At 41.5% G+C, this 17,893-nt stretch overlaps 1 protein-coding gene across 1 annotated transcript in view; it reads left to right on the top strand.

The window, feature by feature from the left end:
- The window catches only part of LOC126469681 (tyrosine-protein phosphatase 69D), a 400,445-nt gene that overhangs the window by 213,042 nt on the left and 169,510 nt on the right, over positions 1-17,893 (top strand). The window contains exon 12 of the mRNA XM_050096833.1: positions 12,931-13,065. Coding sequence (XP_049952790.1) covers positions 12,931-13,065 — 135 coding nt within the window. The remainder of the gene's footprint in view (positions 1-12,930; positions 13,066-17,893) is intronic.

Genomic DNA, 17,893 nt, shown 5'->3' with positions numbered 1-17,893 from the left:
TACACTTTTAAATGCTTATGAAAAAGAAGATAAAGACTTTGAACATTCCCACTATAATATTAAGAATGGTGGAAAAGGAGTAAGAGATTAGTGCAAGGAATCAATTTCTAGAAGCTCTCGTAAAGAGTAGAACCATATGTTGAAGCAACAAAGAAATAACCTCTTTGTATCCTTGTTTTATCGCTTTCAGAGAATTGTAGCTTATCATGGGCTACAGATGATGGTTCCGTTAAAACAAATACTGATCTACACCTATATCTACATAGATAGTCCCAAGCCACCATACGATACCTGACAGAGGGTATCCTGTACCTCTACAAGTCGTTTCCTTTCCTTTTCCTAACCTTTTCCACTTACAAATAGAGTGAGGGAAAAATGACTGTGTATATGCCTCCATATGAGCCCTAATTTCTTGTATCTTACCTTCATGGTACTTACAAACAATGTATCAAAGAATCATTTTGCAGTCGACTTCAGTTGCAAGTTCTCTAAATTTTCCCAATAGTGTTCCTTGAAAAGAATTTCACCTTCCCTCCAGGGCTTCCCATTTGAGTCCACAAAGCATCTCCATGGCACTTGCTTGTTGTTTGAACCTACTGGAAACAAATCTAGCAGCCCGCCGCCGAATTGCTTCGATATCTTCATTCAATCCAACCTGGTGCAGGTCCCGAACATGAGCAGTACTCCAGACTAGATCACACTAGTTTCCTATATTCGGTCTCCTTTACAAGTGAATCACACTTTCCTAAAATTCTCCCATTTAATCGAGTGAACCAAGTGTCTTTGACCAAGCGGGTTGCGCAGTGGCTAGCACACTGGACTCGTATTCAGTAGGATGACAGTTCAATCCCGTGTCCGGCCATCCTGATTTAGGTTTTCCGTAATTTCCCTAAATCACTCCAGGCAAATGCCGGGATGGTTCCTTTGAAAGGGCACGGCCGATTTCCTTCCCTGTCCTTCCTTAATCTGATGAGACCGATGACCTTCCTGTATGGTCTCCTTCCCCAAATAACCCCCCCCCCCCCCCCAAATTGTCTTCCTTACCATAGTCCTCATGTGCTTGTTCCATTTCATTTTGCTTTTCAGTGCTATGCCCAGATATTTAAATGATGTGACTGTGTCAAGCAGGACACTACTAATGCTGTATCCAAACATTACATGTTTATTTTGCCTACTCATCCTCATGAACGTACATTTTTCTACACTTAGAGCTAGCTGCCATTCATCATACCATTTAGAAATTTTGTCTAAGTCATCTTCTATCCTCCTATAGTCACACAACTTCAACATGTAGCCATACACCACAACAAATGCTGGTCCTATCACACTTCCCTGGGGCATTCCTGACAATGCCATTGTCTTTAATGCATACATACTGGACAACATACTGGGTTGTATTACTTAAGAAGTCTTCGAGCCACACGCACACCTGTGAACCTGTCCCATATGCTTGTACTTCCATTAACAGCCTGCATTGGGAGACCGTGTCAAATGGTTTCTGGAAATTTAGAAATATGTAATGTGCTTTTTGCCCTTCATCCATAATTGGCAGTATATTGTGTGAGAAAAGGACAAGCTGAGTTTTGTACAATCAGTGCTTTCAAAAACGCTGCTGATTTGCAGACATAAGCATTTTGGTCTCAAGAAAATTTATAATATTTGAACTGATGTTCAAGTATTCTGCAGCAAACCGATGTTAGAGATACATGTCTTCAATTTTGTGGGTCAATTCTTTTGCGCTTCTTATATGCAAGCGTCACCTGTGCTTTTTTCTAGTCTTATGGGGCTTTGTGCTGGGTGAGAGATTCATGATAGATACAAGCTAGGTAAGGGGCCATTGTCGTAGAGTACCCTTTGTAAAACCAATCAATCTTTTGAAAGAAAAGTAAGAAACATACAAGGCCATTAATGTATAAAAAATGTTACACGTAGTAGAAATGGTAACTGCTAGCATCAGCTGAGAAAATAATAAACAGCTGCACTGGTAAACTAAAATATTTATTTCAATGAAATGGCTTTAACTGAATGGAAATGAAATTAGTGTTCTTGCGAACATTTTACCCATTTATCCACCTTTTTTTAAAAAAAAATCACTAATTACCCTTAAAATTCTGGGTTGTGGAAACAGTTTTAACTGATTGATAACAAGTTTTGGTGTAGTAAATAAAAAGCTACAAAGAAAATTGCAAGTAATGTTATAAAGTACCACAAACTTATCAAAATTACTCTGAAACCGAAAGAAAATGGGAAGAGCCACTGTCAATGGAGACTCAGTACATTTGCTAAGAAGGAAGTGTGAAGATGTCATTAGTAATTATCTAACTTCACATGCTTCCACTAGCTTCTCCTTTTGTTAGTGGCAAGTTAAAGCTGTGTGTGGGTCCATAAGGCACATCTCAGTGGCTCAATGACCTGGCGAAGATTGCATCAGCATCGAAGCATACTAGTGTTGAGTTTGTATCTGTTCTTGGGCGCCATGACCGACCTCATTTGAACTCTACTGTCAAGAGAGTTAATTTGGAGCTGGAACGGCTGCTTATGTCAGGTGCAGGGTCACACATTGGTGTAGTTCCTGTTCATTCTCTCAGTAGGTGGGATTATACTAGGCATGGCCTTCACCTCAACAGGAAGGGGAAGGGTAAATTGGCTGGGGAAATAGCAGGAAAGTTAAAGGGGGGAGGCACTATCATGAGTGGTAAAATACCAGTGGTTATATGGTTCAGAAAAGACCCTTTTTTAGGGTAGGGAAGACAGAAAGAAAGCAAATTTTAAGAGAGGTTAGAACTGAGACAAACCTTAAGTTTGAGAAAGAAATCAAAAACCATAATGCCAGCTTATTACACCAGCATAAACAGCTATTGGTTAAGAATTTTCAACAGTCAGCAGATATTATAACTCTACCACATTTTAACTCAGTCAATGTGAAATGTCAGCTATCTTTATTGCATCAAAATATTTGAGGACTGAGAAATAAAATTAATGAATGAATTAACTATCTGCATAGATGAATTAGAGTCTTCAAACCCAGTTGACATAATCTGCCTCTCTGAACATCATATGACCACTGGTATAGAACTTTTAAGTGTTACAGGGTTTAGGTTAGCATCTCACTTTTGTAGATCAGAAATGGAGAAAGGAGGAGTTGCCACATTCATTAGGAACTGTCATAAATTTAAGAACATAGACATTCATAAATTTTGCCTAGAACAGCGTATGGAAGCATGTGCAACAGAATTAGAATTTCACAAAAAATCCTTCATAATATTAAGTGTATATCGAGCACCTGCAGGTAACTTTAATCTGTTTGTAAACCACCTTGAAGCTGTACTGGCCCATTTAACAACCAAAAACAAAGAAATAGTGGTTGCTGGTGATTTCAATGTAGATTTTCTTAAAGACTCTCCCAATAAGAACTTATTTGAGTTAGTAACACTATCACTCAACTTAATTCCCACTGTAAAGTTCCCCACTAGGGTAGCCACTTGCTCACAAACAGCCATTGATAATATCTTTATAGAAAAGTCCAATGAACAAAATTACATTACAAAACCAATAGTCAATGGCCTCTCAGACCATGACATGCAGTTCCTTCTGTTAAATGTTAATACTGAACAGGATATAAAATCTGTTAAATCTGAGCTCAAGAGGGTAATCAATAAGCCAAAAATTGATTATTTTAGGACACTCCTCAGAGACATTCACATGTTTACAGTGCTCATGGCATGAATGAAAAATATAACACTTTTGCTAATAAAGTGCTTACCTTATTCGAACACTGTTTTCCCCAAAAACTTACCAAGGTTAGAGCAAAGTCTACAAAAAAGCCATGGATTACTCGAGGCATAGGGGTATCTTGTAAAACAAAAAGAAAACTGTATCTGTCAATCCGAAACAGTTCCAAAGTTGATGCTATAGCACATTACAAGAAATACTGCAAAATATTAAAGACTGTAATATGGATGTCAAAGCAAATATATTACAAGGAAAAGATGGTCATATCAGATAACAAAATAAAGACAATATGGGATATAGTGAAGGAGGAGACCGGTAGAACCAGACATAAAGAGGAACAAATAGCATTAAGAGTAAATGATACATTGGTGACAGATGTGTATAGTGTTGCAGAACTTTTTAATAAACATTTTATAACTTATACCGAAAAGATGGGGTTGTCAGGTTTGGTAGATGCTGCTATGGAATATCTCAGACCAGACATTTCAAGCAACTTCCATAATATGAATTTGACCCTTACTACCCCAACAGAAATAATGTCCATCACAAAATCTTTAAAATCAAAAACATCTAGTGGGTGTGATGAAATATCAACAAAGTTAATTAAAGAACGTGATTCTGAGCTAAGTAACATATTAAGCTATCTGTGTAACCAGACATTTATCAGTGGAATATTTCCTGAATGGCTGAAATATGCTGAAGTTAAGCCACTGTTTAAGAAGGGAGATAAAGAAATAGCATAAAATTTCCGTCCAATTTCACTGTTGCCAGATTTCTCAAAAATTTTCGAAAAAGTAATGTACAATCGGCTTTATAACCATCTTATCTCAAATAACATACTGTCAAAGTCACAGTTTGGATTTCTAAAGTGTTCTGATATTGAGAAGGCTATCTACACTTACAGTGAAAATGTGCTTAATTCATTAGACAAAAAATTGCTGGCAACTGGTATATTTTGTGATCTGTCAAAGGCATTTGACTGTGTAAATCACAATATCCTTTTAAGTAAATTACAGTATTATGGTGTAACAGGAAATGCTGCAAAATGGTTCAAATCTTATATCTCTGGCAGGAAACAAAGAGTGTTATTAGGAAAGAGACATGTATCAAGCTATCTGGAATCATCCAACTGGGAACTAATTACATGTGGGGTCCCACAAGGTTCCATTTTGGGGCCCTTACTTTTTCTTGTGTATATCAATGACGTTTCATCAGTAACATTACCAGATGCCAAGTTCGTTTTGTTTGCAGATGATACAAACATTGCAATAAATAGCAAATCAAGCATAGTCTTAGAAAGATCAGCTAATAAAATATTTGTGGGCATTAATCACTGGTTCCTAGCCAATTCTTTGTCACTAATCTTTGAAAAAACACACTACATGCAGTTCAGAACTTGTAAGGGGTGTACCACGAGTATATGTCTAACATAAGATGATAAGAAGATAGAAGAAGTGGACAGTGTTAAATTCTTGGGATTACAGCTTCATAATAAATTCAACTGGGAGGAGCACACCACAGAACTGCTGAAGCATCTTAACAAATCTCTGTTTGCAATGCGAATTTTGTCAGACATAGGGGATATAAAAATGAAAAATCTTGCATACTATGCGTACTTTCATTCCATAATGTCATATGGGATTATTTTTTGGGATTATTCATCAAGCCAAGCTAAAGTTTTCCGGGCACAAAAACGTGCAGTAAGAGTTATATGTGGTGTGAGCTCAAGAACATCCTGCAGAAGCCTGTTTAGGGAACTAGGGATACTAACTACTGCTTCCCAATATATTTATTCCTTAATTAAATTTGTCATTAAAAATATATAACTTTTTCAAACCAACAGCTCAATTCATGGAATCAATACTAGAAATAAGAATAATCTTCACAAGGATTTAAATTCACTTAGTCTTGTACAAAAAGGTGTGCATTATTCAGGAACACACATTTTCAATAACTTGCCAGCAGCCATAAAAAGCTTAACAACCAATGAAATTCAGTTTAAGAGAAGCCTAAAGGATTTTTTGGTATCTAACTTCTGCACCATTTCAGTGCAGTAATGTGTTCATTGTAAATAAGTATTATAGTAGTTGTATTACATGTTTATTACCTTATAAATAAATAAAAAACTTTTTTATTTTAAATTCAGTGCATTAATATTTGTAAAATGACTTTCATATAGTGTTCATTAAAAAATGACGGTCATTCTACTTGGGACCTGTGGAATGGTACATTAGCGTATTTGTTTTAGTTGTAAATATTTGTCACATATTGTTGTTTTTCTGACATGTTGCACATCCTGGAGGACCTCCTCACTACGGATCAATTGGAATGAAAGTAAATCTAATCTAATCTAATCAATTGTAAGAGTGCTGCAAGTCACGGGTAGAGGTCCGAGGACAAGTCTCAGTCAGGTGTATAGCTTTATTTAACCTGCCACAAATAGTCACTTATTTTAATTTTTTTTTTTTAGGTTGTGTCCCCACTTTGTCATGTTGATAGAAATAACAATGAATTGCAGTTTTGAAAAATGATTTTACACCTTATATTACTAGTACTTCAAATATTATATTTTGTTGTTGAATTTACTGCACATTTGAGATGTGTTATGCTTTGACTGCAACTGAAAAAATGTTTGTTCCTACAAATGTGATGGAGGTTAATCAGTGACAATTTCATTTATAGTTATGTATTTGTAGCAACCTTGACCTAAAAAGTAAAAAAAAGTAAATCCTTTAATTATTATGAATTCCCTTACTAGTAGCAGAGTGTCCGATGTGTTAATAGTCTTGAAAAACCATTAGATCAGTGCCAATGAACTTACAATTCAGTTACCCAGGCACACCTCAACATCCGACTGTCTGTCTCCTGTTTCAAGCTTTGCAGTGCTCTCCTCATCAATGTTATATGACTAGGGTAGACTCTCTTCCAGAACCTCTTTATTTTACTGTAATAATTTTTTAAAAAAAATTGTTATGCAGTCTTTATAATATAGAATGAGTTTGAGTGGCTAAAACTATGTACAAGACCAGGATACCAAACATACCACAAATATTTCCAAAATCTCTTTTCATCCATACATGTCAGGTTTAGGCTTCAAGTTGGTAAATGAGATGCACCCGGCAGGCACAGTCAGGTGACTGACATGACAAACAAGTGTTCACATTCAAGTCCCATTGTGGCATACAGTTCTAACCAGTCATTAATATTTTAGTTGAGATCTTGAGATGTTGGGTATTCTGCCTGGTATCAGTGTCATTCATTAATAATATTTCAACAGCATGTGTGTCGTCGTAACTGCCGTCTGTGTCAGGTCTGCTGTGCAGCGAGCTATGTTAATTTAAATGTTAACTGTATTTTTCTTACTTGTCACTTCTTCTTTCGTGTGTTTTTACTTTTAGGAAGCTTTAACTGTCGAATGCTAGTAATAGTGTTCCATAGATTTCGTGTTTGTTTTGAATACAGTCAGAGAGAGTCCCTTTAGTCAGTGACAGTGCCAGTAGTGCTAGTGTTTGTTCTGAATACAGTCCAAAGACAGGTAGTGCTATTTTCATTGTTTTCTACAAGAAGTGTCTAGTAACCACAGTTTAGTCAACTATCAGCCGCCTTTAGTGAATTAGCAGTCTAGTTAAAAGTTGATTAACTCTCTACAGTAAATTGATTTCTTAGGATGGATAGGATGTGTGACTGCTGTGTACGGACACAGGAGGAGCTGGGCACCGTTCGCAAACAGCTGAACGTGTTGATAGCCGCGGTCACCCATCTTCAGGCTGCTGCCTCAGAGTGTAGTGGCAGTGGGGAGTCTGGTGCTTTTTGCATGGTACACCCCAGGTGTTACATGCTTCACCCACTGTCCCTGCTGTTGAGACATCTTTGCGGGTACCGTGTGCCATTGGGCCACCCTCTCTCCAAGGGGAGTGGCGGGTTCAGCGGCGTTTGCGGCGCAGGAGGCGGAGAGTCAATGTGGAGGCTGGCCGTGTGGCATCGCCCGCTCTGCCTGTGAGTAGATATGTGGCCGCTCCTTCAGCAAGGTCCGAGCAGGCACACGGGGGGAGGGGTTTATTAGTGATTGGGAGCTCCAACGTTAGGCAGGTGATGCAGCCCCTTAGGGAAATAGCGGAAAGGTCTGGGAAGAAGGCCAGTGTTCACTCTGTCTGCTTGCCGGGGGGTCTCATCCAAGACGTGGAGGAGGCCCTGCTGGTGGCAATAGAGAGCACTGAGTGCACCCGACTGCAGATTGTTGCTCATGTCGGCACCAATGACTCCTGCCGTCTGGGTTCAGAGGTCATCCTCAGTTCATGCAGGCAGTTGGCGGAGTTGGTGAAGGCGGAAAGCCTCGCTCACGGGGTTGAATCTGAGCTAACTATTTGTAGTATCGTTCCCAGAACTGATCGCGGTCCTCTGGTTTGGAGCCAAGTGGAAGGCTTAAACCAGAGGCTCAGACGATTCTGCGGAGATCTGGGGTGCAAATGTCTTGACCTCTGCTGTCGGGTGGAGAAATGTAGGGTCCCCCTGAATAGGTCAGGCGTGCACTACATGCAGGAAGTGGCTACAAGGGTAGCGGAGTACGTTTGGAGTGCACATGTGGGTTTTTTAGGTTAGAGAATTCCCTCCCTAGGCCCGACAAGACGCCTCCTGAGACGCGGCAAGGTAGGAGTAGGCAAAATGCAACAGGGAATAACAATATTAATCTACTAATAATAAACTGCAGGAGTGTCTATAGAAATGTCCCAGAACTGCTCTCATTAATAAACGGTCACAATGCCCACATAGTACTAGGGACAGAAAGTTGGCTGAAACCTGATGTAAACAGTAATGAAATTCTAAACCCAGATTGGAATTTACACTGCAGAGACAGGCTGGACAGTGAAGGGGGAGGCGTCTTTATAGAGATAAGAAATGCAATAGTAGCGAAGGAAATGGACGGAGATCTGAAATAATTTGGGTGAAGGTCACGGTTAAAAGCAGGCTCAGACATGGTAATTGGATGTCTCTATAGGCCCCCTGGCTCAGCAGCTGTTGTGGCTGAGCACCTGAAGGATAATTTGGAAAATACACTCCTGGAAATTGAAATAAGAACACCGTGAATTCATTGTCCCAGGAAGGGGAAACTTTATTGACACATTCCTGGGGTCAGATACATCACATGATCACACTGACAGAATCACAGGCACATAGACACAGGCAACAGAGCATGCACAATGTCGGCACTAGTACAGTGTATATCCACCTTTCGCAGCAATGCAGGCTGCTATTCTCCCATGGAGACGATCGTAGAGATGCTGGATGTAGTCCTGTGGAACGGCTTGCCATGCCATTTCCACCTGGCGCCTCAGTTGGACCAACGTTCGTGCTGGACGTGCAGACCGCGTGAGACGACGCTTCATCCAGTCCCAAACATGCTCAATGGGGGACAGATCCGGAGATCTTGCTGGCCAGGGTAGTTGACTTACACCTTCTAGAGCACGTTGGGTGGCACTGGATACATGCGGACGTGCATTGTCCTGTTGGAACAGCAAGTTCCCTTGTCGGTCTAGGAATGGTAGAACGATGGGTTCGATGACGGTTTGGATGTACCGTGCACTATTCAGTGTCCCCTCGACGATCACCAGTGGTGTACGGCCAGTGTAGGAGATCGCTCCCCACACCATGATGCCGGCTGTTGGCCCTGTGTGCCTCGGTCGTATGCAGTCCTGATTGTGGCGCTCACCTGCATGGCGCCAAACACGCATACGACCATCATTGGCACCAAGGCAGAAGCGACTCTCATCGCTGAAGACGACACGTCTCCATTCGTCCCTCCATTCACGCCTGTCGCGACACCACTGGAGGCGGGCTGCACGATGTTGGGGCGTGAGCGGGACCGTAGCCCAGCTTCATGGAGACGGTTGCGAATGGTCCTCGCCGATACCCCAGGAGCAACAGTGTCCCTAATTTGCTGGGAAGTGGCGGTGCGGTCTCCTACGGCACTGCGTAGGATCCTACGGTCTTGGCGTGCAACCGTGCGTCGCTGCAGTCCGGTCCCAGGTCGACGGGCACGTGCACCTTCCGCCGACCACTGGCGACAACATCGATGTACTGTGGAGACCTCACGCCCCATGTGTTGAGCAATTCGGCGGTACGTCCACCCGGCCTCCCGCATGCCCACTATACGCCCTCGCTCAAAGTCCATCAATTGCACATACGGTTCACGTCCACGCTGTCGCGGCATGCTACCAGTGTTAAAGACTGCGATGGAGCTCCGTATGCCACGGCAAACTGGCTGACACTGACGGCGGCGGTGCACAAATGCTGCGCAGCTAGCGCCATTCGACGGCCAACACCGTGGTTCCTGGTGTGTCCGCTGTGCCGTGCGTGTGATCATTGCTTGTACAGCCCTCTCGCAGTGTCCGGAGCAAGTATGGTGGGTCTGACACACCGGTGTCAATGTGTTCTTTTTTCCATTTCCAGGAGTGTATTTTGAGTAGATTTCCCCACCATGTTATAGTTTTGGGTGGAGATTTTAATTTGCCGGATATAGACTGAGAGACTCAAACGTTCATAACGGGTGGCAGGGACAAAGAATCCAGTGAAATTTTTTAAAGTGCTTTATCTGAAAACTATCTTGAGCAGTTAAACAGAGAACCGACTCGTGGCAATAACATATTAGACCTTCTGGTGAGAAACAGACCCGAACTATTTGAAACAGTTAACGCAGAACAGGGAATCAGCGATCATAAAGCGGTTACTGCATCGATGATTTCAGCCGTAAATAGAAATATTAAAAAAGGTAGGAAGATTTTTCTGTTTAGCAAAAGTGACAAAAAGCAGAGTTCAGAGTACCTGACGGCTCAACACAAAAGTTTTGTCTCAAGTACAGATAGTGTTGAGGATCACTGGACAAAGTTCAAAACCATCGTACAATATGTATTAGATGAGTATGTGCCAAGCAAGATCGTAAGAGATGGAAAAGAGCCACCGTGGTACAACAACCGAGTTAGAAAACTGCTGCGGAAGCAAAGGGAACTTCACAGCAAACATAAACATAGCCAAAGCATTGCAGACAAACAAAAATTACGCGAAGCGAAATGTAGTGTGAGGAGGGCTATGCGAGAGGCGTTCAGTGAATTCGAAAGTAAAGTTCTATGTACTGACTTGGCAGAAAATCCTAAGAAATTTTGGTCTTATGTCAAAGCGGTAGGTGGATCAAAACAAAATGTCCAGACACTCTGTGACCAAAATGGTACTGAAAAAGAGGATGACAGACTAAAGGCCGAAATACTAAATGTCTTTTTCCAGAGCTGTTTCACAGAGGAAGACTGCACTGTAGTTCCTTCTCTAGATTGTCGCACAGATGAAAAAATGGTAGATATCGAAATAGACGACAGAGGGATAGAGAAACAATTAAAATCACTCAAAAGAGGAAAGGCCACTGGACCTGATGGGATACCAGTTTGATTTTACACAGAGTATGCGAAGGAACTTGCCCCCCTTCTTGCAGCGGTGTACCATAGGTCTCTAGAAGAGTGTAGCGTTCCAACGGATTGGAAAAGGGCACACGTCATCCCCGTTTTCAAGAAGGGACGTCAAACAGGTGTGCAGAACTATAGACCTCTATCTCCAACGTCTAACAGTTGTAGAATTTTGGAACACGTATTATGTTCGAGTATAATGACTTTTCTGGAGACTAGAAATCTACTCTGTAGGAATCAGCATGGGTTTCGAAAAAGCCGATCGTGTGAAACCCAGCTCGTGCTGTTCGTCCACGAGACTCAGAGGGCCATAGACACGGGTTCCCAGGTAGATGCTGTGTTTCTTGACTTCCGCAAGGCGTTAGATACAGTTCCCCACAGTCGTTTAATGAACAAAGTAAGAACATATGGACTATCAGACCAATTGTGTGATTGGATTGAAGAGTTCCTAGATAACAGAACGCAGCATGTCATTCTCAATGGAGAGAAGTCTTTCGAAGTAAGAGTGATTTCAGGTGTGCCACAGGGGAGTGTCGTAGGACTGTTGCTATTCACAGTATACATAAATGACCTTGTGGATGACATCGGAAGTTCACTGAGGCTTTTTGCGGATGATGCTGTGGTATATCGAGAGGTTGTAACAATGGAAAATTGTAGTGAAATGCAGAAGGATCTGCAGAAAATTGACGCATGCTGCAGATAATGGCAATTAAATCTCAATGTAGAAAAGTGTAATGTGCTGCAAATACATAGAATGAAAGATCCCTTATCATTTAGCTACAATATAGCAGGTCAGCAACTGGAAGCAGTTAATTCCATAAATTATCTGGGAGTACGCATTAGGAGTGATTTAAAATGGAATGATCATATTAAGTTGATCATCAGTAAAGCAGATGCCAGACTGAGATTCATTGGAAGAATCCTAAGGAAATGCAATCCAAAAACAAAGGAAGTAGGTTACAGATGCTTGTTCGCCCACTGCTTGAATACTGCTCAGCAGTGTGGGATCCGTACCAGATAGGGTTGATAGAAGAGATAGAGAAGATCCAAGGGAGAGCAGCGCCCATCGTTACAGGATCATTTAGTAATCGCGAAAGCGTTACGGAGATGATAGATAAACTCCTGTGGAAGACTCTGCAGGAGAGCCGATCAGTAGCTCGGTACGGGCTTTTGTTGAAGTTTAGAGAACATAGCTTCACCGAGGAGTCAAGCAGTATATTGCTCCCTCCTATGTATATCTCATGAAGAGACCATGAGGATAAAATCAGAGAGATTAGAGCCCACACAGAGTCATACCGACACTCCTTCTTTCCACGAACAATACGAGACTGGAATAGAAGGGAGAACCGATAAGGTACCCTCCGCCACACACCTTCAGGTGGCTTGCGGAGTGTGGATGTAGATGTAGATGTAGATGTAGACTTGTTATCATCAGGCGCCACCTGAGACAGCTCGTCGATTGGCGTGGGTCCAGTACTTGTACCTATAACCTTCCCCATTCTTGGTTGGTAACATTTCAGTTACTTTTGTACTTGATATTGAGAGAACATTTAAGTGATTATATTATTTGATTGTACCATTTCATTTTCTATGGTATTATGCAGAATACAGTAGAAACTTCAGTGGGTGTACTCATTTGCAGCCAGGATTATGAAAATTTGGAAAAGTAATGGTGTAGCCAACAGAAAAGCTTTTTTTATTCTAGCTGTAAGTAACTCTATATGTAATACTATTTTTGCTTTTGTTTCAGGGTTTTTCTTGTTAAGTTGGAGCCACAGCAAAGCATCAGCCAGCTGCCATCTCCAGATAAATTTCCAATATCAACTTATGAAGAAGTTCATTTGAGCAAGAAAGGTGGTGCTTACATTGCTGAAATGTTTGAGAGGTAATTAATTGAGGAGTGAACATAATAGTCGTGAAAAGTGTACATTAGTGAGGAGAGATTTTTCCTGAGGCAGTGCTCCTAGTGATCATTTTTACTGTAGACATTTCCTGTCATGTTCGTGTATTACCTGTAGTATGCTGCACAGTATATTTAAAATGTGTACTTGCTAGATTTGTTGTATAAACAAGTTTCTGTGAATGCAGGCCACTGATGAGTGTGTGGTGCTAGCATCTTTTGTAAAAACTGTCTTGTTGTTTTGGACATAATATCTGACATTTTGATGGTGTGCTGAAATTGATGTCAGACAAAACTGGTAACGAGAAATGAGTGTCACCACATATTACAGCCTGAGAACATGAAGTGAAGAACATTGAAATGAAGTGTCTCAGACAAACATGATGCAATAGTGTGCCACAGTTAATAACTCACTGGATTATTGTTTTGCAGATGAACCTCACCCAACCCTCCTGATTTAGGATTTTTATGGTTTTTCTAAATCTATGAGGGAGACTACTGGGGGTGTGTAAATGAGGCCATGAATTATTTCAATCACCATCCTTGTCCAGTTTTAAGTCAAATGACTTTGGCATTGATTAGATATTAAGCTTTAGCCATCTTTATTTCAGAAAAATGTCCAACTGCTAGAGTAAATGTGATGACAAAGCTTAATATACATGTTGAAGATGATGACTGTATTATTCCAGGCTTTCCCCAGCAAATCTGTCGCAAATACTCTTCTCGAGTTTGTCGCCGGATAACATTGTGCCAGTCATTTCATCAAAACTAATGTTTAACGTCTTCAGGCAGTGCTTGTTGCTGTGTTCACAGTTGCAGTCGTGTCTTGCAGCAGTGAACATGGCAACAACCACCACCTGAAGATGTAAAACAGTTGTTTCAATGAAATATTGTGGACTTGCACAGTGTTATCTGGTGGCATAGCTGAGAAGTGTATTTGCATGATTATGTTATATTTATAACACATTTTGTAAGCTGTCAACAACAAAAAATTTCAACACCAAGAAGGAATTGTGCGACATACACGAAAGTTGGTAGGCATGTTCCTACACCTGAAAGATGATGTCAATTAAAATTTTGCACAACCCACATAAGAATGGTGCCAGAAGCCCCGCAATGAGGGTACAAATCAGGTTTGCTTTAAATACATGCTGTAACGGTCATGAGCATTAGATACCATTGTGATTGGACGTGGGGAGTTGATATTAGCTAAGAATGCCTTAAAGGTGACAAGAACACAATTATCACAACCTCACAGAGTTTGAAGGAGGATGTATAATAGGGCTGCAAGAAACTGGATGCTCCTTCTGTGATATTGCAGAATGACTGGGCAGGAATGTAGCCACTGCAAAGGCTGCTGGCAGTGATGGTCACGAGAATGTACGGTCGCAAGAAGACTGGGCTGCGGATGGCCACAGGACAGTAATGAGAAGAAAGTCCATCGTGTTCGGCGTATGGCTGTGGCTCATCATGATGCATCTGCAACAACAATTCATGCAGCAGTTGGAACTGCAGTGACACAATAAACTGTTATAAATCAGTTATTTCGAGGAAAGCTCCAAGCCAGATGCCCAGTAGCACACATTCCACTGACCCCAGACCACCAACATTTATGACTTCAGTGTTGTCAAACGAGAGCTCACTGGAGGGCAGGGTGGAGGTCCGTTGTATTTTCTGATAAAAGCTGGTTCTGCATCAGAGACAGTAATGGGCATGTGTTGCTCGGAAGGTTGCCAATTGAGAACCTGCAGCCAGTCTCTCTATCTGGCCTAGACACACTGGACTTACATCTCGGAGTTATGGTCTGGGATACCATTTTTGTTTGATAGCAGAAGCAATTTTGTGGTTATCACATACACCCTGATGGCCAATTTGTACATCAATCTGGTGATTCCACTTCTTGTACTGCCATTCATGAGCAGCATTCCAGGGGTGTTTTCCAACAGGAAAATGCTTGCCCCATACCACTGTTGTAACCCAACATAATCTACTGAGTATCGACGCATTGACTTGGCCTGTGCAGTCGTGAGATCTTTCTCAAATCAAGCACATATTGGATGACAACTCTAGTGTATGTAACAGGTATGTAATTCCATCCCACAAACTGATACCCAGTACCTGTACAATACAATGCATGCGCATTTGCATACTTGCATCCAATATTCTGGCAGTTGCATTGGTTATTAGTGTACCAGTGTTTCACATTTGCAATGGCTTATGTCACGCTTACATTGACCTGTTATCTTGCAATGCTAAGCACTTCCATATGTTAGCTAGACAAATGTATTCCCGAAATTTTGTTATTCTACATTAATTATTTTTTGGTGTTGCGATTATTTTTCTGTCAGTGTACTTCAAGAATAATGTTTTTGTAACATTATTTATTCATATTTTAAACTGCACTATATGGTTAGTTCCCACATTCAGACAAATCAACAACAAATATGATTCACAAACCATTTTGTTTACAAAGATTTGCTTCTACACATTGAGAAATGTTTACAGATACTACTAATATGATCAGTGGGAACTATTTTGAGGTTTCATATGAAGTTATTAGGCATACAAATGGATAATAAACTGTGAGAGGGTGCCAGTGCATGGGTAAGTCAATGAAGGAACTCGGTTCTGCTTGCTTCACATATACAAATCTCTCTCGCTGTGTAGACTTGCAGAAAGGATAGCTAGCATATGTTGCATATCTCAAAAAGTATTTATTTCGTCAATGTGTGCAGTAAGAATTTTCAAGTTGATAAATGAATGTCTTGCACAAGCTTCCTGAGGGACCCGGAAACTGCCGAATCATTTACTCCCAAATGATGTTTGTAGTTAATAGCAAGAGTGTATATAGGATGAACTGTGTAATTCAAAATCAGAGTATTAGAAGTAACAAATTACTTCATTATAGACCGTATGTCTCAGTTCAGACAGAAGATCTTCACTGTCCAATCACATTAATGTAACCACCACCCATGCTAGACATTGGTGTGCAGTAACCACTCACAGATGGCAGGTGCCAACAGCAGTGGAGGTATATAAAGCATGTCAGAGGAACGTGGGAAACAGTACTCTTGTCGTCGTAACGTGGAAAAGGACCAGTTTATCTGACGTCCAGAAGTGTATGATCTTTTGCTTTTAGACCAAGGGTGGACACATTTCTGAAACGGTTAAGTTTGTAAACTGTTCACTTGCTGCTGTGGTTAAAGTATACCATCCATGGGAAAATAGTGAATCCAAAACTGGTGCTGAGGCAACTTTGGTGCACCGTGGGCCATAGATGACATGGGCGAACGATGGGTGCAGAGATGTGTACGGGCGAACAGACGGGCAGCTGTTGAGCAACTGACCACCCAGATGAACCAAGGGTCTACAAACAGTGTCTCCTCAGTGAATGTTCAGCAAATGTTGGTGCCTACAGGTTTCTGCATCAGGCGCCTAATACGTGCACACGTTCTGTCTGCTGTTCATCAGTGACAAAGGCTGGAATCTGCATGCCAATACCACAACTGGACATCCACTGAGTGGCGACAGGTAGCCTTTTCAGATGAATCATGTTTTGTGCTCCATCAGACTGAAAGAAAATACCCTGCAAAAATCGTTGGAAGGGTCCAGGCCAGAGGAGGGAACATTATGGACTGGGAAATGTTTTTGTGACATACCACGAGTGATCTCGTCATTATGGAAGGCACAGTGGATCAGCGCACACACACGCATATATCCTTGAGGATCACGTCCAACCCTGGATGCAGTTCGTTTATCCTCAGAACGATGATGTCTACCGGCAGGACAATGCAACACGTCACACAGCTTGCAATGTACAGCTGTAATTTGAAGAGCACCAGGATGAGACTCCACTGACCACCGAACTCCTCAGGTGTAAACCCAATGAAGAATCTGTGGGCTCACCTAGATCTGGCTGTTTGTGCCATGGATCTTCAACCAAGAACGTAGCACAGCAGCTGACAGTGGCACTAGAGTTGGCATGGCTCCACATCCCCTGTGGTACATTCCAGAACATCATTGACTGTCTTCCTGCATCTCTCGCAGCAGTCTCTGCTGCAAAGAGTGGTTACTCAGGCTTTTGACAGATGGTTACAATAATGTGACTGGATAGTGAATATTCCTGCACAACAGTCTATAACATGCTGCTGGTAGACATCAGGCAGGAGATTGCAGATTCTGAGATGTTCAAAAATAGTTTCTTGGTAGCCAATCCTGTAGTTCATCCGAACTATTGCGCTTGGTGATGTAAATTCTGCTTATCTACTGTTTGTATATTTCTGGCCATTATAATTGTAACACCAGAAAAGATAGAAAAAGTAATGAAATGCTCGGTATTGTGCATGCGCAGTATAGTTGAAAGAAATACATAATTAAATTTATAAGGAATATGGGGATTCGAAGGATGCCAACCTTAGTATACAGTGCTACCATCTAAGGCAGCAATAAGTCTCTTACCAGACTGGGCATGAAGTCAAAATCATCTTGGTTGACAGATGTGGGTACTTTATTCCTTGTTGTTTCAACTCTTGTGGCAGAGTTCATCAATGGTTATGGCTGATGAATTGTGGTATGCCAGTCTCTCTCAGCCTGTGACCAAATATTTTCAAAGGGTGAGAGGTCTGGAGAGCATACTGGCCAGGGCAACATGCGAACATCCTCTGTGGTGATTTTGGTCCACACAGCAAGGGCATCATGTGTTGTTGGAAGTTAATGTTACAGAGACCTCGAAGATGTGACACAACCACCAGGTTTAACACATCAGAAATGAGTCTCCCGCTGCAAGTATTACTGGTTGTGTGAACCAGAAGTG

This window comes from Schistocerca serialis, chromosome 3 (genome assembly GCF_023864345.2).
Source record: "Schistocerca serialis cubense isolate TAMUIC-IGC-003099 chromosome 3, iqSchSeri2.2, whole genome shotgun sequence".
Classification (NCBI taxonomy): Eukaryota; Metazoa; Arthropoda; class Insecta; order Orthoptera; family Acrididae; genus Schistocerca; species Schistocerca serialis.
The sequence above is the reverse complement of the archived record's forward strand: the minus strand, read 5'-3'. Positions and strand labels throughout refer to the sequence as shown.